The 22,542-nt window shown below is 41.6% G+C and overlaps 1 protein-coding gene across 8 annotated transcripts in view; it reads left to right on the top strand.

Moving 5' to 3' along the window:
* The first annotated feature begins 883 nt into the window (after positions 1-883).
* PLSCR1 (phospholipid scramblase 1) overlaps positions 884-22,542 on the top strand; it is a 30,616-nt gene continuing 8,957 nt past the window's right edge. The window contains exons 1-5 of one of the 8 annotated variants that reach the window (XM_023555436.2): positions 884-1,050; positions 9,204-9,229; positions 13,201-13,281; positions 17,718-17,938; positions 19,535-19,577. In XM_023555436.2, coding sequence (XP_023411204.2) covers positions 9,217-9,229; positions 13,201-13,281; positions 17,718-17,938; positions 19,535-19,577 — 358 coding nt within the window. In that variant the 5' untranslated portion in view covers positions 884-1,050; positions 9,204-9,216. Of the gene's footprint in view, positions 1,237-1,282; positions 1,305-1,356; positions 1,441-1,488; positions 1,509-9,203; positions 9,230-13,200; positions 13,282-17,717; positions 17,939-19,534; positions 19,578-22,542 lie in introns of those variants that run through there. The other 7 variants (XM_023555434.2, XM_064275571.1, XM_023555438.2 and 4 more) reach the window with 7 other exon arrangements.

Here is a 22,542-nt window from a genome sequence, read left to right as displayed (position 1 = left end):
AGATTATCACATCTGTATGAGATATGGAGATTTCCAAGATCACTGTTAGATGAAGAAAGGCAATCCTATTTAGGTAAAAAAAACACCGTTGGTAGGTCTGCATACTCATATTTGTGTAACAACAACATATAACGTTTACTAAGCGCTTCCTCTGTTCCAGGCACTATTTAAGCTCCTTATTTTAAATTCTGTACCTTTATAAAAATTCTATTAGATAGTACTATGATGTTTGGAAACTTGTTTTGAGTCAAACCGACCAAGCGTATTTAGAAAGTTTCGTTTTCCGCCCCCGCGACGGGAACACAGGCGTGCAATAATAAACAAGTAGTTGTGGAACTGAAGGGTTCCTTGATTTTTTTTTTTTTTTTTTAATTTTTACTTAACATTTAAAAAAAAGAGGCACAGAGATTGGCAGGTCACTTTCCCGAGGTCACAGAGCTGGTTAAGTGGAAGAGAAGGAATTCCAGCGAAGGTGGTTCAGTTTCCTCCCGCCTGTTTCCATCCTTTGCAATTTCTATCTCCTCTCCTTTCCTTCCAACCTCTATTTTTTTTTTTTTCTCCTTTCCTTCCAACCTCTACCTCTTAGTCTGTTCACAGTAGAATGGGGAGAGAAGCGGGCATAGGGGTGGAGGGGGTACTATTTCTCGGTTTTATTGTTTGAAACATCACGTGTTACTACTGTAAATAAAAATTAAAAAAAAAAAATCAAGGAACCGTTCAGTTCCACAACTACTTGTTTATTATTGCACATCTGTGTTCCTGTCGCGGGGGCGGAAAACGAAACTTTCTAAATACACTTGGTCAGTATGACTCAAAACAAGTTTCCAAACATCATTTGATGCAAAGAAAGCAAGAGAGCGGGAGGTGAAACACACGCAAAAAAGAAACAATCTTGACGCCGATTTATTCATGCTCCCGCCCCCCTCCCTCCAACCCCGCAGCCCCCACCTTTGAAAGGCAGCAGGAACCTGACTCTTGTAGTCAGCGCCGGGATAAAGGAAGTGCTGCGTAGGCCGCTCCAACTCCTCCCCACGGGCGGCCGCATCTGAGGTTTGAGTTTTCCACTTTTCCAAGTCACAGCTGGTGGGGCCTCTCCCATTCCTGGGCTTCAGCGATAACCCCAGAACTAACGTCTTCTGAGCCCCTGCCACCGGCAAGGGAGGGGCGGGGCGGACTTCCCCAGGGTGGCCGGTCTGCTCCAGGTGCCACGGGACCTCGGCGCCAGTGCTGGACCAGGTGAGGGGCGCACTGGTTATACCTGGGCTCCAGGAGCCACGGGACCTCGGCGCCAGCGCGGGACCCAGGTGAGGGGCGCACTGGTTATACCTGGGCTCCAGGAGCCACGGGACCTCGGCGCCAGCGCGGGGACCAGGTGAGGGGCGCACTGGTTATATCTGGGCTCCAGGAGCCACGGGACCTCGGCGCCAGCGCGGGACCCAGGTGAGGGGCGCACTGGTTATACCTGGGCTCCAGGAGCCACGGGACCTCGGCGCCAGCGCGGGGACCAGGTGAGGGGCGCACTGGGTATACCTGGGCTCCAGGAAGCCCACCGGGAGCCGCGGGTTTCGGCGCCGAGGTCGTTTCGCGGCCCCTTTTCTCGGAGACTTCAGAGGAAGTTATGTAACCAGGCATACCCGACCGCCGAGGGGTCCGGGGAGAAGCTCCTCGGCCCCGCGCGGTCTTCTGGGTCCTGGGGCACCGGGGCGCCTTGGCTCTCGGGCTGCGCCGCGCCGGCTGGGGGCAGCCCCAGGTGGGCGGTTTCTCTGTCTCCTGGCGCGGGCGCGGCTTGGGGAGGTGCGCGAGGGCCCGCGGGTTCTGTTTGCCCCAGGGCTGGGGGCCGGGGGCGGCCTCGGGAAGCGACCGCGGAAGTGGAGCGGGGTCTCCACCAGGGGCTCTAGCTGGCCCAGCGGTTCTCCGGGCCGTGCCCCGACCTTTCCCAATGACAAGGTTGGTCCTGCCCGAAACTGCCTTATCTGGGCTTTGTTTTCGCTGCTTTGCAGTGCAGAGAGCCGTGTTGAATCCATTCGAGAAGCTGGGTTTGTTAGAGCAGCTTGTTGGAGGTATTAGAAGAGACGATTAATAGAGTCATCCAGCTGTCATTTAGCCCCAGCCTATGCTGAGGACCCTAGACGAGGAAAAGAAACCGAAAGATAGAGGCGGTGTGGTGGTAAGACCACCAGCTCCAGCGTTAAGCTGTTTTGAGTTTCAGTTGTTTCTGTCTTTTAGTATCCGTGGGCTTGGAGCCAGTTACAGGCAGTCTCCGTTTAAAAAACATCCGACTTAATATGAGTCGGAATCGATTCGATGGCAGTGGGTTTGGTTTGGGTTTTAAGAACAACTGGTACTTATTTTAAGAACGGACTGCCATAAGCCTATTGTATTAAACATTTGAGTTGTAGGCTTAAGATACTTTAGTGTATTTGGGAAGTGTTTCTTAGTGATTTGTATGCACACACAAAAAATTTTTTTTGAAAGGTAAAATATATGCTAAGACAAACGTTTGATGCTAAATAAGAATCTTATGTACCTGTTCTGACTTATCTATTAATTCAATTTAAAGACCCTTGGGAATGGATCTTGTTCATAACCGGGGGCTGCCTGTATTTCATGTATGTGCCTTTGTTGCCTCATCTCTGAAACTGGGTTAAGACATCAACACATGTGATGTAATTAGACCAGTACCTAAACCAAACCAAACCCAAACCCAGTGCCGTCGAGTCGATTCCAACTCAGCGACCCTATAGGACAGAGTAGAACTGCCCCATAGAGTTTCCAAGGAGCGCCTGGCGGATTCAAACTGCCGACCACTTGGTCAGCAGCTGTAGCACTTAACCACTACGCCATCAGGGTTTCCTGAGCAGTACCTAATACTGCTAAAAATACGACCCTTGCTTGTCCAAGCTCACTGTCAGGTTTTCCTATGTGATTTCACTTACCCATAGTTACTCCTGGAAGTCTTGGCACCTCACTTCTGTGTACCAGGAACAGGCAGCCTTTGTTTTCCATAGAAATTTAAAAGAAAAAAATTTGCAATTCATGTTTAGTACCGGTAACCCATTACGGTCCAGGGGATTCCGACTCATAGTGACCCTATGGGACAGAGTAGAACTGTCTCATAGGGCTTCCGAGAAGCGGCAGGTGGATTCGAACTGCTGACATTTGGGTTCGTAGCCTTAGCTCTTAACCACTGCACCACCAGGGCTCCGTGCTTAGTACATGTGGCACTATTTAGTGCGAAGGGGCACGAAGTTTTGGCTTTCTTTTTCTTCTCTAAGCTTTCCCAACAGCAGAATTTTCTTTTAATGCCACCGTGGGTTTTACCACAGTTGTGGGGTTTTCAACAAGAGCAAACACCATGACAAACAAAAGGAAATGAGTGGATTTCTGCAGTGAATAGGAAAGTGGAATGTAAAAAGCAGGGTTTTAGTTTAAACAGCTTTCAGATCTGTAAGGTAACTGTTTTACAGAGTGGAAGGAATTAAATAATACCACACACAGGTTAATTCAGTAAGTATCAATTAAGCACCTTGTCCTGGACAAGACTGACCGTGCTTGGCCTTTGAGAGCTTACTTAGCATTGAAAGTGAAGAAATGTTAGATGTGTGTGAAATGGCCCCAGTAGACCTCTCCATCTTTTCCTGGGATTCTCTCTCTCTCCTTCTGCTGTGTAACCCCACCGACCTTTTAATTGAGGAAATGAGCCAAGCTCCCTCTAGCCTCATGATTTAGACACGTGTGGTTCCCTCTGTCTGTCATGGCACCCCTCCTACATACACCCAGGGGCACATGATGGTTGTTACTGGACTTTCTTCAGTCAGAGCTGACTTTCCTGATAGTGTCTCACCATCTAAATTAGTGCCCCCATAATTCTTTTTTATAGCACCGTTTACTTTTATTCGTAGCACGTAGAGTAATTCTTTATTGTGTTAGTTTTCTATTTCCTGTATCTGCTCACCTTTATAGCCCTAGTGCCTGGTTTCCTGCCTTGCATATTGTACCTCTTCAGTCAGCATTCCTTTAAAAAAAAAACTCAAGCTGTGTAATAAGTGGATATTTATATAAGTTTATATATACTCTGTCTTGAATGGTGCTCAATTTTAAAGCACCTTATATCAGTACAAGTAGTCCCAGGGTTACAAAGGAGATCTCTTCCTAAGTCTTTAAGTGAAATTTGTAGGTAAATCAGAACAGGTGCATAGAGTCCTTATTAGCCTTACTTTAGTGCAAGAGGAAACCCTGGTTAGCACAGTGGTTAAGAGCTATGGCTGCTGCCCAAAAGGTTTGCAGTTCAAATCCACCAGGCACTCCTCGGAAACCCTATGGGGCAGTTCTACTCTGTCCTATAGGGTTCTTAGGAGTCAGAATTGACTCCATGGACAGCGATGGGTTTGGTTTGGGTTTTTAATGCAAGAAAAGGCTCAAGGCCTTTTCGATGATTTAAAAGCTGCGCTTGGAGCAAGTGAAGATAATAGGGATGAAGAATTTGTTTCAGGGTTGGTTCAATCTTTTCAAAGGATAAATTTACATAACATTAAAGGGCAGGTACCAGTAGTCCATAAATCCCGTTGTCAGTAAGTCGGAGGTTACTGACTTTGGGGAAGCCCTGAACTAAAAATTGTGTTTTTCATTTTCTAAATTTTATTTTTTAATAAGTGCTTTGTTTTCACTAGGCCAGGCAAGAGCTTTTGCTAGGTGGCCGAAAGAGTAAATGAAATTTCAAGCCATTTATGCCTTACATAAGATAGATAAAGATCTTCCTCTAACAAATTCCACTGAAAGTTGGCTGTTTGGAAGAGTGTTTTTTCACAAGTGCAAAGGACAGACACTGACGAGCCAGCTTAAATCAGCTAGTCAGCTAGCTATATGCCATTAAGTAGTCATTTTACCTCATCTGGGCTTCATTTGCAACAACCCAAATTTGAGAGGAAACTCTGGGTTGTCATGGAAAACTTTCCAGGAGTAATAAAGCAAATGAAACGAAGGAGAATAACCAACGTATGACTTTTTGTTTCTTTTGTCTTTTTTATTGTCAGTTTTGTAGAACACTTGCCCAGCATATCTCACTTGGCCCCAGTCGGTGTATTATTACATATTTATTCAAGGTTTACTATGAAATGCTCTTCCAGGTTGACTCTGAACATATTTGTTTTTATTTTTTTCTTGAAACTAAAATCCAGGAGCAGGTATTTAGAGGAACCCTCTCTGTTACCATGTATTTGCATTTCAATTCAGCTTGAGTCGCAGGCCACTCCCCTCCGCTCCGCTCCCCTCCCTGCATCACAAAAGGGCTTGCTAGGGTACTGGAATGCTGCTCAGTCCTGGTTCACTTATCTTCTACCAAAACCACAGTTTCAGCAGATGACATGTTTTTCTCATTAGACATTAACTGTACCTTTTTCCTATTTGTTTATTATGTTATTTCGTAAGTAACATGGAAGTTCATGCGAATTGTGAGTTACCTCAGCAAGCATTAGGGTTTCCACCCTCCCCTCACCTCGGCCTACCTCTAATCCCCCCAACACACATGTACACACAAACCGAGAATTCTTGTAATAATTTTTCAGGTAGTAGAGTTGGACTAAAATAATTCACAACATATGTCCACATTTTGGGGCAATGAGAAGAAAGTAAGCTGGTTTATGTTGTATTTTGAGGGGGTTTGGTTCTCAGGCAAGAGGAGCCCTGGTGGTGTAGTGGTTAAGAGCTCAGCTGCTAAAGGTTGGTGGTTCCAACCCACTAGCCACTCTGAGGGAGAAAGATGTGGCAATCTGCTGCCATAAAGATTACAGCCTAGGAATCCCCCTGGGGTAGCTCACCTCTGTCCTACAGGGCTGCTGTGAGCTGGAATCACCTAGACAACAGTGGGTTTGGTTTTTTTGTGTTTGTTTCTTAGGCAATCAACAAGTGAATTCAGATAAATTATCCAAATTGATTTTAAGCCTCAGTCATTGGGATAATAGTTTTAGATTCTGCCAAAATTAAGTATGCCTTCCCTTAGGTTCCAGATTTTACATTAATACTTTTTGAAAGCAATGAGATAGAAATTTCAGGACCCAAAGAAATGGGGCAGAAGGGTTTCATTGTAGTATAAATTGTGGAGCCGTACCTGGCTGTCACCTGCACTGTTCCTGCCTCTTCCCAGTGGTAAAGGTTTTCAGTTATTAAATAGCCCAGAGCAGCAATGAGAACTTCAGGATTCTGGTAAAGTCACTTTAACCGAGATTTTTTATTTATAGGTATATTTTTGTATATGATGCCCCAGTTTCCTCTTAGCCCTCACTTAACAGAGGGTTAGGAAGAAGTAGGTAGTGATGAGATTATATTTTAAAGTTCTGTGTTTGTTCTGAAGTAATTAAGGTTCCAGTGGTACAGTATATAATGACTTTTACAATTTTTTTTTCTTTTGGTACAGCCCAAATGTGGTTTTCTCTTTCCTGGAAGTCTTTGTTGAATAAGTCTTTGTTTTAATAAGAGGAGGGGAAGCCATTATTTAAAAATTATTCTGTTGAATAAGTTAATTAATTCAATCAGAACCCAGCTGGTCATTTCCAAAAGCAAACGTCAATATCCTATAATAAACCCAAACCTTTGAGAAGACCAAAGGATCCTTATCACAGCAAACAAAGGAGTGGTCAGGGAGGAACCCAGTCATGTCTTTATTCTCCTGGTACACACACTTAGTGTCCATACAGAGACAAAGGTCACTTAACATTTTGCTTACGGCACACCACTTTTCATGCTTAAGATACTATGTAGTGGCTAAAATTCTACAAGCTTCAGGAAAAGGAAGCCTCAGATTTCATTCTGCAGCTGTTTGGCGGACAGGCACTCATGGTCACTCTCCCATAGCTTAAGACTTACTGGAACAAATTAGGAAGGAAAAGGGCAACTGTGAACCAATGAGCCCAGTTTTAGAATCTGTTTGGTTTCGCTTCTTTGGATTTCTGTGCAAGGAGGGAATGCTCTCTGAGCCCAGGAGAGGAAAACACTGCATATTCGTAGGCGGGACTCTTTGGCCATGCGCTTGGGAATTTATGAAACTCTAGCCCTTAAAAGCCTTCACCTGTTCCTGATAGAGGGCATATCCTTAGCTTTGAACTGTTCATCTTTCTAGCACGGCCTTTATTTCTACTTTGCCCTGGATTTCCTGGGCTAAACCAATGAATTACATAAGAAGAAATCTTTTTTAAGTAAAATAATTTTCCATCTCAGATGTATGTATTTTTCACTCCAGAAAGCCTAGGTTTTTTTTTTTTTTTTTTCCCAATTCACTGGTTTGTTCGGGGTTGGGGGGAACAATGCCCATGTTTCTCCTGAATATTATTCAGGATTTGTCCTTAAAATGCGTACGTTTATGACATTGTAGGCTAGACTGGGGCAATAGTCCTTTAAAATTGCTGATACAATTGGCTAAAGGCCATAGAACATTTTCTTTTTTTAATGAAGCATGTTAAAGAGCAGTGGGAGAGAATGGGGAATAAACAAAACATTTGGCGATGGAAACCCTGGTGGCGTAGTGGTTAAGTGCTACGCCTACTAACCAAAGGACCGGCAGTTCAAATCCGCCAGGCGCACCTTGGAAACACTCTGGGGCAGTTCTACTCTGTCCTATAGGGTCGCTATGAGTCCGAATTGAGTCGACGGCGCTGGGTTTGGTTTTGGTTTTTGTTTCGGGGATGTTTAGCTTGGTGTGTTACTTAAGGGATATCTATTTCTACTCTAGAGTTTATCAATCTTTTAATCTTTGTATACTTGTTAAGGTACTCTTAGCGTTAAGTTAATGGTATTAATTTTAACGTATAACCTTTAATGGTGAAAACATGAGATCGACAAGAGTAACGGTGGCCTTGTATATGTATGAAGTTAGTCTCCATATAGTTCTTTTCAGGTTGGACCCTAAAAAGTTATATAGCCCTGTGAAAACAGTTTACTTTAGTGGCACGTGTTGGCTAGTTTACTGTTTGGCTTATATGTTAATTGCAGACAATTATCATTTTTAATCTACTTTGCCCCTTGGTGTGATGAGGTCCAGAGCAATTGGTTTTTGACTAGTTAGTGCAGACTCAGGTTACTATTGTTCTAAGAAGCCCATTTTTGGATTGATGCCAGGGCCTAGTAAACCAATTTGGAGTTATTCAACTATTGCTGAACTTCTCCTTAAGAGTTTTAATAGATTACGAAATTTTATACATATATACGTAAATAAATACGTAAATACATAGATAAGAAGAGTTTTCAAATGGAGAGGAGGGAAGTGGTTTCTTCTTAAGAACGCCAGATTTTAGTTAAGGATACAGAGGGATGGGTTGACTTTTATTGACTGTTTAAGATGGCACACAGTAGGAGGAGTTATTAGAGGGGCAGCCAGGGCTAGAGTGGTCCTGGGAAGGGGCAAGGGTGATTCATATTAGTTCAGGGGTCCAAGATAAAACAACCAGATGAAGGAGTTTTTGCCTTATGTGGTAATAGGAACTGACAGGTATGAAGGAGGTTGGGATTTACAGCGGAGAGATAGGGATAATGACTGAATCATAGCGGGAAAGACTATGATGTGAGGCACCAGATGGAAGGAGCACTGAGTAAAATGCTTATGTTATTATGTTTCTGGAGAAATAACCAGCACACATTTCCACTTGGATGGTCAGAGTGCTACAGCTCTCACAACCCATGAGAGGATTTTCTGGCTAAAAGCAGATTTTGGCGCATGTAACAGAAGACCAGGCCTTCTCAAATTTGCTGTTCAGAACCCATCCACAGGGCCTGGAATCTCCAGAGATAATTGCAGTAGAGTGTCCTGATAGTTAACCCTGTCCCCTTCTCCAGAGGGACCATGCCTGGAACCCAGCCAGAGGCTGAGTGCTGGACTTCATGCTCCCCTCATGTTGTGAAGGCTCCAGTTTCTAACCTAGTTACCTTTTGGGGTCTCGGGCTCACAGTGTTCCTTGTGGTTGCCTCCCCCTCACACACACCCCACCCAGCTTTTTGAAAGTCCCTACAATCCCTTGAAGTCCCACTCAGAAACACAGCATGGTAAATGTGGCCAGACCCAACGGGTTTAAGTGACTGCATACTGCTGGACTAGGTGAATAAGAGGATTCTCCCAAGTGTGACTGTGCAGTTTTAAATGTGATGCCCTATATCAACAGTCATATTTGACCAGTAATTATATAGGCAATGTATTAATACCAAGTTTTCTTTTTCAGAACTGTTTAAATCATGGACCAACAAAGTAAGTAATTTACTGTTTTCTTCCTCTAATGATAAATCTGTTGTTAACATGTCATTTGTCATAATGTTTTATTTGGTTTCTGAATCGATGAAATTTGCTTTGTGTTGTTTGTGCTCCAGAATTTAATGTCTAGTTCAGTGTTTTGGCTGAGAAGATGTACATAAATATCTACTACCACTAATTTTTCCTTTTAAAACAAGATGCTTGCAGAACCTTGTTAAGAAATTTTAGGCTTGTTGGGAAATATATTGTATAATTTATACTCTATTATGTCAAGGTAGGTTTTCTCTTTTCTGTGTGCATGTCATATACATAAATATTGTTCAAGCCATGCTAAATGCTAGAACATGTAGGTTTATGGTCAGAATTTATGTTTGGAATGAGTGTCCTTATGACATTGTAGACAAGGAGAGCATGCCTGAGAAAATGATCCTTTAAAATTGGTGTTAAAATTGATTAAAGGCCATAGAACATTTTTTTTTTTAAACCAATCCTATTAAAGAACAATGAGCAATTATCCTCAGATAAAAACCTACTGCCGTCCAGTTGATTACGACTCTTAGCGGCCCTGTAGAGCAGAGTGGAACTGCTCCATAGGGTTTTCTCGGCTGTAATCTTTACAGAAGCAGATTGTCACATCTTTCTCCCACGGAGCGGCTGGTGGATTCAAACCATTGACCTTATGGTTAGCAGTTGAGTGCTTAACCACTGCAAGAACAGGGCTCCAAATTCTTAGATGCATCCCTCTTTATATATATCATAATATGTATAGGTTTAAATAACTATCAGTCATTATGTTCTAATGTTTTTATCCCAAGAAAATTATAGATAACATGTTTATCAAGCATATAATAAAAGACTTCTGTCTTTTTAATAATTTAATGTTCTGAAGAGAAAAACCCTCCACTTGGAGAAAAACAATACGTTTTTTTCTTGAGAAAATCTTTATTCCCTATCGTATCTGTATTGAGAGAGCCAAAAAGATATTTATCTCTCACTACAGTGTCAGGCTTGATAGTTAGATACCTCTCAGAACCAGCAACATCCCCTTTTCCCTCATGGAGTTTCATGATCTTCTCTTATTGGCTGCTATGTTTATTTAATTTTATTTACGAAACTGAAATCAAGCATTTTAAAACGTAAATTTATGTAGATTTTAGCTGTTATCATTTGCTCCAAGCTTTAGGAGGCATCAACACAATGTAGAATAATTCATTTTGCCTTAAACTCTTGAGCTTCCTATATGTAATTGTAATGTATATGTATGTTTATGCATAAGTAGAAATAAAATGTATGTACGTAAGCGAAGAAAGGTGTGTATAATATACATGTGTGTTCACAATACACATACACATACAGAGAGAAGTAAAAATGAAACATCTTCAAGACAATGTGATGATCGTATGATTTTATAAGCTATTTTAAGTTCTGTTTCTAAATTCAGAAGCTGTTGTTTGTAATTCGTATGCTCTTTGATTTACTTGACCCCTTGTCAGTCATTTTCTCTTTGTATGTGTTCCTTACTGAATTCCTCCTGGACTCCTAATTCCAGGATCATTGCTCTGGTACCAAAACCCCAGAGATTATGAACTCCTGATTTCTTGAATCTATCTGCTCCTGGATATGTGTATATATTTAATACTATTCAAACAATGGTACCTGTTACTAGGTGCCAAAATATAATTTTTTTTTTTTTTTTAGGTAAGGGTAGACCTTTAAATCGAATTTATGATATGTTTCCCTTGAGATGTGTCCTGAGTCAGATACTGCTGTTTCCGGCTTGGGTTGAGGATGGGGGTTGTAGGCAGAGCCTTGAGCTGGAGAATTGGGGAGCTGGGAGCTAGTCCACTTACCTGAAGCTGAGAAATAGGAGAGAATGGTTGGGGATGGAAAGAGCTGTAGTATCTCAGGGGTCTGTCATGGTTCAGGGTGTATTCCAGTGTCTGTCCAGGTAAAAACCCTGATCTGAGTAGGAGATTCTCTGTGACCTGACCTAATCCAGTTTCTGTGGATTCCATTCCAGTGAAGTTACTATGAAGTCAATTCGTGAACAGCCCACAATCCAGCCTGCCTGCTAAAACCATGTGAATCAATGAGTAGTCTGAAAGTTCATAATACAAAAACATACAGAAAAATTTTAAGATTGAAACTTTGACCGACTTATTCTTCTCTATTGATGTCATATTTTCATGTTTCAGAAACAAAGTATTTTAAATTTACAGTTAGTAATCCATGAAGGAAACAGAGGAGAAGATGATATAAGTGTAAGGTCCACTAGAACACAGATTCTATGAAGGCAGACCTGGAGCCTAACTCAGGGGTGACACAGTAGATGCTTAACAAACATTAATTGGCTGGCTGGGTGGGCTGAATGAATGGTTGGAGAGAACTAGGAGCTTGAACCATTGATATACAAAGATTATTCAAACTGTAATAATCAACACATAACAATGTTTAACATGTTAGTTTATTATAATTAAATCAGGTGTATGGGTTTTGTAGGTCAAGATCATTCATGTTCGTAATTTCATATGGTTCAACCTTACTGTTGAATTATTTTAAAAATATTTAAAATAATATGCACTCATGGGTCACTTAACGTCCACAATACGCTCTGTGATATAGGCCATTATGCAACTTGGATGTTGTGTGAACACAATATTATATACAGGCAGTCCCTGGGTTATGAACGTCCGACTTACAGACGACTCGTACTTAAGAACACACTGCCATAAAGCCTATTGTGTTACATTTCTGAGTTAAGTAAAATGGTTTATAATAACGAACACACGCTTTGTGCCTTTGCGGTGATTGTGCTGAGAGGGATTCGCTTTTGTGTTTGGCCCTCAATCGCGTCATTAGCAACTTCTCCCTGTCTGATAGAGCTCCCTCTCACATTTTCCTCAGCCTTGTATCTTTCAGTGGAGTGGATCAGCTTGACAGCTTGGAGAGTTTTCCCTTTGTTTTCAAGGATCGTTGTGATTGTCCGGTGTGACATACCTAAATCGTGAGCAATAGCATTCCCTGATTTTTCCATCTTTGTGTTGTTTAATAACCTTTGGCTTCACTTCCAAATCGAAGCTTCTCCTTTGCCTCTGGCTGCTGCTACTAGCACTGTTTTTGCTTGGGAGCCATGATGCACGTTACAGTAGTAGTTCTCTGACTGGCATTTCTGAACTCTTACAGCCTTATGGGACCATGGACGCATGTGTGGTTGGCGGACCATGGACGTATGTGTGGTTGGGAGACCATGGACGCATGTGTGGTTGGGGGACCATGGACGTATGTGGTTGGGGGACCATGGACGTATGTGTGGTTGGACGTTGCCTGAACGGATGTTGTGCTTTACATAACTGTATATACTTCCATGTTTAAATAATTCTGATGACAACATAGATATCTTTAAAGTCACTACTACTCCCACATCCAACTAATTTCATGTATCTCTGTCTTCACAGTCTATATGTAGTTTTAAAGCAGTTTTCTTTCTAATACTAGAAACTCAGAGCATGGAACTGAATATTCATCAGGAGTATTTGAAAAACTAGAAACTCAGTCCCAGTAACTCAGCTGTCTCATTTTACCTAAAAGAGAATTTGTTTGAAACAGGAGTTTACTACGTATTAGCTCTGATAACAGCCATAACTTATGTTAGGTGAAAAATTCACTTTACCTATTTCAATATGGAGCCCTGGTGGCACAGTGGTTAAGCATTTGGCTGCTAACCACAAGGTCAGCAGTTCGAATCCACCAGCCGCTCCTTGGAAACACTATGGGGCAGTTCTACTCTACCCTGTAGGATTGCTATGAGTTGGAATAGACTCGACAGCAATGGGTTTTTGTTTTTTTTTTTTTTCGGTATTTCAATACAGCACAAGACCATACAAATGTAAACTATGTAAGGACCATATATTTTTCTTTCTAGTATGTATATTAAAACAGTGATATATTTATCACTTCCTGTGTTACAGGTGTGCAAAGGAATGCTCCTCAGCCGGGAATGAATTTTCCAGCTGGATACTCCCCTCAGTATCCACCAGCAGCATTCCAAGGCAAAACATTTATTTAAAGAAGAAAAAACAAAATTCATCCATTATTGATATTCCCTAAAGGGTTTATGTGTGTGAGAGAGAGAGATTTACTTTAGTGTAGCGCTTTTTGTTAAAATCCTGTGAATGAATTTTTTTGGCAGCCTAGTTCTTGAATTTTTTAATTTAAATGCCTATTATTGAGAAGTATTTTTTATAGCATTTTTAAATTTAATTTATCTATTTACAGTGAAGGTGTAAAAGAGAGCCAATAAAAATAGTAGTGAGTTTTTATTTAGCAAATGAAATCTAAGGCTCTGCATAAATTAAGGCACCCTGGTGGTGCAGTGGTTAAGAGCTGGCATGTTAACCGAAAGGTCAGCAGTTCCAATCTACCAGCTGCTCCTTGGAAACCCCATGGGGCAGTTCTACTGTGTCCTATAGGGTCGCTATGAGTCCGAATCGACTCTTAAGGCAATGGCTTTGGTGTTGGTTTGCATAAATTAAATTCCTCCACCAAAAAAATAGATACAAAGTAAAAGATTTTATCTGTCTTTCATCTGTTCTGAAGATTGTTGTTATATGATCACATTTAGGGGGTTTATCCCTGGGTGTTCTTGAGTCAGGTAGTTAGTTACGGTTTATTATGTTCAGCAAGAGTCACAGAAAAAAGATAAGACAGCTTAAAACTGGAATGGAAGTAATGGAAATATAGTTAAAATAGCTACGTGGGCATAATTCATCTTCGTGTTGTAACAGGAAAGCTTTCCTTTTGGGTACATGCTCAGCCATGCCTTGTGTTTCTAGGGGTACATTTTTTTCTTTTGAACCAATGCATAAAAAAATTTAGAGATTTTTCATTTAGGCAAATGTACTTATCATAGTTATTAAAACATTAGCAAATAGCCATATGCATGGTGCACCCGGATGTACAAAGAGGTGGGCTACCCACATCTTGAGTGAAAACCTGGGTATTTCATATCAAAGAGAAGCTGGATTGGGCAAAAGGTTTTATCTTTGTTTTCTTCTTTGAGCAGACATCTGTTTGGGAGCTTGAATGGCCTGTTTAATTGTCTAGCTCAGAAACCTCCTGGTGGGGTTTTAATCTCATCTAGATGTTTGCAATTAAAAGAATAAGCAATAGAAAAGTTCCAAGGCTCTAAAGGGGTGTGCCATGGATTGAATTGTATCCCCCCACAAAACGTGTCAACTTGGCTAGGCCTTGATTCCCGGTATTGTGTGGTTGTCCTCCATTTTGTAAATCTTATCCTCTGTGTGTTAATGAGGTGGGATCAGTGTATCTTCAGAGTCACAGGGTTTACAACAGGGTGTGACTCAACTCACACCCTTATTCAGGCGACACCCTTGTTTGAGTCACAGCTTTTATCTTATAAGAGATAACAGGAGAGGGGAGTGAGCAGAGAGGGGAGGAACCTCACTACCACCAAGAAAGAAGAGCTGGGAGTAGAAAGTGTCCTTCCGACCCACGATCCCTGTGCTGAGAACCTCCTAGACTCAGGGGATGATTGATGCCAAGACACAGCGTTCCAAGGGATGCTGGGCCCACAGATGTTGAAAGGAGACAAGGACTTTCCCCCAGAGCCAACAGAGAGAGAAAGCCTTCCCCTAAACTGTGAGCTAATAAACTTCTGTGTGTTAAAGCCATCCACTTGTGCTATTTCTGTTGTAGAGCACTAGACAACTTAGACAGGATGGTTCTCAACCCCAATTGCGCTTTATTAGCTGGGGAACAGTTAAAAATACTAGCGTTGGGGCATCATCCCAGAAAAATTAAATCAGAATCTCTGGTGGCCAGACCTAGGCATTGGTAATATTTTAATTCCCAGGTGATTCTGATGTGCAGCCCTAAATTCTTACAGGGTTGGTGTTTGGAGGATGATTAGCAAGTCTACAGTATCCACCCAAGGCATTTGGAGAACGATTTATTTAATTCACCCCATAGCTAATTGAAAGTAGCTGACACATACTTAAATTCGATTATACTTAGACTTGACAATTTGTGATAAAAATAGGTTTTGTATCTGGAAGATACTGGGAAGAATAACTTGCCTTTACTTCTCTACCAGGATTTCTCAACAGCGGTACTCTGACATTTTGGGCCAGATAATTCTTTTTTTGTGAGGGGGACCATTGTGTGTTGTATGGGATGGTTAGCAGCATTACTGACCTCTCTTCCTAGATACCAGTAGCACCCTCTCTGCTAGTTGTTAACAACCATATATATCTCCAAACAGGACATAGTAGGATTGCCCCATATGGTTTCCAAGGAGTGCCTGGTGGATTCAAACTGCCGACCTTTTGGTTAGCAGCTGTAGCTCTTAAAACACTACGCCACCAGGGTTTCCAAATGTCCCTGCGGGAAGGGGCAAAATGACCCCCCAAATTTTTTAGAATGAGCCAAAGGTTTTTGCTCCATAATTCTCATCATTTTTTATTGGGTGTTTTAGTCCTAGATTTGCTGGCTCAAAGCCTTTATTTTGTGCCTTTTACCCAGTGGTCATCACTCTTTTCAATGAAGGCATGCCGGTACCTTTAAGCAGGGGACTCTAGATCATAGTTCATTTTCTTTCACTTTTTGAGGTATTAAAGCACATTTTCATTTGAATGTTAAATAGTGAGGATAAGGCTGTGGACCAACCCTGTTCACAGCTCATTACCTTCAAAGCAAGTGGATATAAAACCACAGATAAAATTATTGAAAAATCACTGGAAGATAAAAACACAAACATTACGCTTCATAAAAACAGGGTTTCTGAGCTGAGAGTTCAACTTGTAGATGCTGGTATAATCCTAGAAGTTTTGATGCTTCCATTTTACAATATGCCCACTCCTCACTGATGTACCTTGTTAGGTTGCAAAGTCCAGGTCGTTTTGTGAAAACCGGTGTTATGGATTGAATTGTGTCTCCCAAAAATGTGTGTCAGCTTGGCCCAGTATTGTGTCATTGTCCACCATCTTGTCATCTGATGTGATTTTCCTGTGTGTTGTAAAGCCTACCTCTATGATGTTAATGAGGCAGAACTCAATCTACAAGATCAGTTGTGTCTTAAATCAGTCTCTTTTTAGATATAAAAGAGAGAAGGAAGCAGAGAGACAGGGGACCCTCATACCACCAAGAAACAAGAGCCGGGAGAATAGCGCTTCCTTTGGACCCAGGGCCCCTGCACTGAAAAGCTCCTCCGCTGGGGAAGACTGATGACAAGGACCTTTCCCCAGAGCTCACAGAGAGAGAAAGCTTTTTCTCTTAGAGCTAAACCAAACCTGTTGCTGTTGAGTCTAATCAAACTCATAGCGATCCTATAGGACAGAGTAGAACTGTGCCATAGAGTTTCCAAGGAGTGCCTGGTGGATTCAAGCTGCCGACCTTTTGGTTAGCAGCCAAATGCTTAACCACTATGCAACCGGGGTTTCCCCCCCTGGAGCTAGCACCCTGAATTTGGACTGCTAGCTTCCTAGACTGTGAAAGAATAAATTTGTTTGTTAAAGCTGTCCACGTGTGGGTTATGTGAAAATGGAGGATTTTTTTTTTTTTTTTTTTTTTTATGTTTTCAGACCATCCATTTGTCTGGCTTTCTTTTTTTTTTTAATCTAGAAAATATGATCATAGAGGTAATAATAGCTAAAATTTACTGATATGGGCATGACTGTCACAAGTCCAGTTATGGATTTTCCTCTGAGGAGAAGGCTTAGAGGTAACTAAGCTAGATAAAGCCAGGCTGTGTGACTAGAGGGCCCACGGCTTAACCACTTTACCTTCCTCCTGGGCTAGAGCAGAGCTTCCCTCCCAGAGACACCTCCAGGGCTCCACCCTCACCCCTGCAAGCCCTTCGTTCACAATCCCAAATTTGTTCTGCCCACCAGGCCCGATGAGTCACTGAGGCTCAGGGCTTCCTGCAACGGCACTGGGAAGCTGGCCACACACCTGGCCTCTCTAAGGTGGCGGTTTCAGGTCCTGTTCAGCTCACTTGGGCTGTAATTAAACTCACACTCATTTCTTCCAAACACCTTCTCCGATGCCTCTTTTCCTTCCTCCCTTCCCACCCCACAGCAGTTTTGAGCTGCAGGGCCTCGGGTCACATAGGAGCTGGGAACCCAGAACAGGCACCCACTGGTTTGGTGCTGCTAGCACGCCCACCTGGAGACCTTGGCCATGGAGGCGGCCCCACATGGCAGCTGGATGCAGTGCGCTCACCAGCAGGAGGGAATAGAGGGTGTGGGGTAGCACAGCCCAGCTTCCTGGAGGCTGCCCAGAGACCCTTCTGGAGGGTGGGGCAGGGGGTGCTCTGCAGCCTTTGCTACCATGCCCACTGTTTTGTTAATGTGCAAATAGATAGTAGATGTTTTACTATTGTCATAAATGGAAATGTTGGCTAGCGAGATAGTCGTTAAGTGAGGAGTAGGTGTACAGTTAAAAATTATTTTACTTGTTGATATTTTAGGACCTCCAGGACCTCCTGGCTACCCTGGCCCCCAGCCTGGCTACCCAGGCCCCCAGCCTGGCTACCCAGGCCCCCAGCCTGGCTACCCAGCACCACCAGCTGGCTTTCCTGCCCAACACCAGCCAGTATACAATCAGCCAGGTGGACCTCCAGGTGTACCATGGATGCCAGCACCACCACCTCCATTGAACTGTCCACCTGGACTGGAGTATTTAACTCAGGTAATTTCAAATACATAAAATACTCGTAAAAAATAGCACTGTGCTTCCTGTTACAGATTGACAAATAACTATTTCACAAAAGTATGAAATAGTAACAACCTTTTTTTGTTAAAAGATCACTGTTCTAGGTTGGTTTCACGTTTAAAGCAAAATGTAAACGTCTTAGGAAATTGTGTTTCCTGTGATCTTTTAAATATACTATTCAATAAATAGAATCTTGAATATAGTATCCGATAGCAAACTTTTCCAGGCTATGTTAGAAGCATAATACATGTATTAAGTCATGTATTTCTTACTGAAACGCTCTGACGTATAGGTGTAGTAATTATCTCCATTTTAAAGAAAAGGAAACTCGGGTGCCAGGAAGTGGTCACGCAGCGAAGAAAGTGGAAGTAGTTGCTTAATCCAGGGATCTTGGTGCTGGATATCCTGTGCTCTTTAATCCCAACACTGAATTAAATTTCCTGGGATTTAAAAGAACTTTAAATAAAGCTTAGATTTGAGCTTCAGTAAGCGGTGCCGAAAGAACAGCTGGTGTTTTCATTAAAATGTAACTCATCTTTTATTATAATTAATAGAATTACATCTTTATGATGCTGCCTTTGTTCTTTGGAAGACCTGATTTCATAAATTTCACCAATAGTAAGAAGGAAAAAAGTCCTGGGTATTGATGTATTGCTTGAAAACTTGTCTCAGCCATGGGGAGGGTTAATGATCGGATGTTAGAAGTCTGGTAAGTTAAGTCAGAATATGAAGTTTTCTGTATCCAGTCTCTAAACAAACAAGCCAGTCTCCCTATGGCATGAAAATCAGTTTTCAGTAAATAAATGCCTTCTATGCTCTCTGCAGTAATTTAATTACCCACAATGCACTTGAGTAGCACATATTATTTTACATTTTATCTTTCTCTTACATTCTCCAAGAAATGCTTTGAAATAATTTTTTTTTTTTAATCTACTGTAAGACACATCAGGGAAGACATCGTCGCCTACTACAAATGATGAGTACACTTAAAAGAATAATATTGAAACTTGTGGAAAAAAGCCCTTAAATGGGTAAATAAAACTCTTAATATTTTGTAAGCCTCTACTAGAAGGAGCATGGTTTTCTAATTTACGTAGGAATTCCGTGTAAGTCTCTTTACCCTAAATATGCCCGCAGTAATAGTGGGTCAAAGTATAAACATTCTGAACACTTCCAGTGGATATTTTTGCAATTAAAAATACGTTAAGCTTACTTTTATGCTACAAAGTAATGTAAACTATTATTATATAATGATAATGTTGGTAAATATTGATGATTTGTATTGATTAGACAGGAAACCCTGGTGGCGTAGTGGTTAAGTGCTACGGCTGCTAACCAAAGGGTCGGCAGTTCGAATCCACCAGGCGCTCCTTGGAAACTCTGTGGGTCAGTTCTACTCTGTCCTGTAGGGTATCTATGAGTCGGAATTGACTCGACGGCAGTGGGTTTGGTTTTTTGGTTTATTGATTAGATATACTTTTAAAAAATATGAAAACATGAATATTACTCTGATTTGTTTTAAAAACCCTTCATTTCACATATTCTTAGAGCTCAACTTTCTTTCTGTTACAGATAGATCAGATCCTGGTTCATCAGCAGGTCGAGCTTCTGGAAGGTATGTGTTCATGTTGTTGACCGTATTTCTAGAAAGATAAGAAGTTCATGCCGATGAAGCCAGTGTGGGAAGGTTAAACCTGGCTATATACGACTGCCTGTCTTTGCAATAATGAAATGATGTAGATTAGCAGATGTTTATTTCTGAATATTAGGAGTCAAATAGTAAAATACCATTGTCACTGGGCACCTGTCCTCGTGATCTAGACTAACTTAGTGTCGTAGGCTGGGTTCTCTAGAGGAACAAAACCAGTAAAGAAAAAAAAAAAGTAAAGCACATATATATAGAGAGAGAGAGAGATTTATTTCATGGAAATGACTCACACAGTTGTGAAGACTGACAAGTCCCAAATCCATGGGTCAGTACAGGCTGGGGGCTTCTCCTGACTCACATGGTAGTAGTGGCTGATAAGCCCAAAATCTGCACGTCAGGTAGCAGCCTGCTGGCTCATGGCTTGCGGGAGCTAGTGAATCTAAAATCTGCAGGTCAGGTGACAGGCTGCTAGTTCATGTCCCAAGAACCGGAGGTCAGAAGATGTTGAGATGAATGCAGGATCAAGAGAGGGTGAGCTTTGCCAAAACATCCATGTGTATTGGATGCAGGCCACACTCCCAGTGAAACTCCCCTTTCAACTGATTGGCTACCCACGTCAGATCACAAAATAGAGGATGATTGCATAATATCTGCCAAACCATTGAGAATCATGGCCTAGCTAACTTGACACAGAACCTCACCATCCCAGTTAGAAGGAAGGAAACACTCAAAACTTAATTTTGCTCCCATCTTCCTACAAATCACTTTAGGTGATCTTGTCACATCACCTGACTTCTGTCACATGGTCCCAATTTGTGATCACCATTAAATTGGCACAGAGCAAGATGCTTAGTGCATTTCCATAGTGAGCAAACTTTTTGAATTTGGATGGGGATTTTTTGAGAAATTCCTACTCCAGCTCACAGTTTCTCTTGGAGTTCAGATGAACCCTCCAAGGCTTTGCTCAATGGGCTGTGGGTTAACCAGACTGACTGCAAGGCCACTGCCAAGCAGCAGGCCTGGAGTCCTGGCTTCCTAGATGAGCTTTCCTGCTTATACTGAATGGGGCCTTTGATCCCAACAAATATTTCCTTGGGTCCAGTGCTCCCCAAGTGAAGAATAGACTTAGGAAGCCACTAGATGCTTTAGGACCACTGCTAAGAGAAAGAGAACCTGGGTAGATTCGTGATCCTTCTAAACATAAAGGGTTTAGTGAAAAGTCTAGCTAGTTTTTAAGCTATGTCTGTGAAAACCATATTCACCTTCTACAAAGTCCTTTCTACGGGTAGAAATTAGAACATGAATTATAGTGAGTAGTGGATTTGGTTAAAATATTTATTTGTCACCTATTGCACTTAAATTACTTGACACTATCAGATATTTGAAATGTTCTTGGTTTTGTTTAGTTTCTCTAAATTTTCTCTGGAAAAGGGCTTCTTCTTGTTTGGTAATTTGTATTCTGGATTTATTCTGTACCATATGCTATGGATGGTATAAAATGCTAAAGGCCAGATAGTATACATTATACAGCACTCCATTTTATCTTTTTTAGATTTATAAGCTTTGTATATATTTGCAAAATACGTCTTAATCATGAAACGTGTAAGTTCTAAATTTACTAGTTTTTAATTCTGCAGTTTTTTTTACAAAGGTATCTTTATTTTTCTCATTTTTTCCCCCACATTGCAAGTTTGTATTATTTTTTAGCATTATGAGTTGATTACTTTTATCATCTCAGATTATGACAGGCACTTATACTTTTTCCCCATTCAAAATTTACCTAGACAATAGAGATAACAACAGAATTGCTTTTGTTTTGTTTGTTTCTTTTTTTTTTTTTTAAGTAACTAGTAGGAATATTAAGTATTGTGTAGCCCAGTGATCTCATTTTGTAGATCAACAAACAGGAGATTTTTGAGACTAAGCTACTGAAAGAAACATTTAGTTGGATAATTGTTTAATTTCTTTTTCACCAAACATCTGACTGCGGCAGATGTTGAAGTCAAGAGTGGATCACATAAAGTCCAGGACCTTCCTGAGTCTGAGCAAAGAGACTTCAGGGAGGTCACGCTGATGAAGCTTGTGAAGGACGTGTCTCTCCCTGACTAAAAGTCTTCCTACACAGACAATGTAGAGTGATTTTTGTTTCCACATATTTCTTTTAACCACTCGTTATTTTGATTAGACTTTTATTATTCTAGACCCAGGCTACTTAGAGCTGGGGGCAAGTAGGCCCCTAATTGTTCTTCCTGGCTCCAAACCCTTGACCCTTCCTGGTTCTAAACAATGCGTAGTTCAATATGGGAAGCGCTTTTGTAAGATACTATGTCGATGTCAGCATGGAGCAGCCTGTTTCCCCCATGCATGGACTAGCTCCTCCAAGGTGCAAAGTTCCCTTTGGATACCAGTGGTCTTACGTAGTCTGTGAATTGTAGCTTTGGTTCCCAAGCACGTTTTCCCGTTGCCCAAAACCCATCTTTCACTTCTGAATAGTTACTGCTGAGCTAAATAAGAGTCCCCTGGGCCCTGTGTGACATTCTAATTCATCTTCTGTTTTCACTCTCTCCCCCTTTACTTGTGTGTATGAAAGTAAGCCCTCCCATTATCTTCGCCAGTTCAAAAAAAGTAAGTTTTTTTTTTTTTTTATGAGTGTGGTTTATAAAACAACCTTCCCAAACCAGTTTATTAGGTACAACATTTCATAAAGCATAAATGTAGAAATCACCCTACATTCCCCTCCATAATTGAGTACACTCATCACAACTCTTTTTAATAAAGTACTGTGAAACCTGTGAGAGCCAGAACTCTACGGGACTGCCTGTTTTTCTGGGTCTCATAAGTTTTCCACCTTTTACAAGGTGCAGTCTACCACTTTTCTGTCACTCTCTATTAGTGGAGAATATTTGAGTTTTCCTTCTCTAACAGGTTTCCG

Source organism: Loxodonta africana, chromosome 23, assembly GCF_030014295.1.
Source record: "Loxodonta africana isolate mLoxAfr1 chromosome 23, mLoxAfr1.hap2, whole genome shotgun sequence".
In the NCBI taxonomy this organism is placed as follows: domain Eukaryota; kingdom Metazoa; phylum Chordata; class Mammalia; order Proboscidea; family Elephantidae; genus Loxodonta; species Loxodonta africana.
The sequence above is the reverse complement of the archived record's forward strand: the minus strand, read 5'-3'. Positions and strand labels throughout refer to the sequence as shown.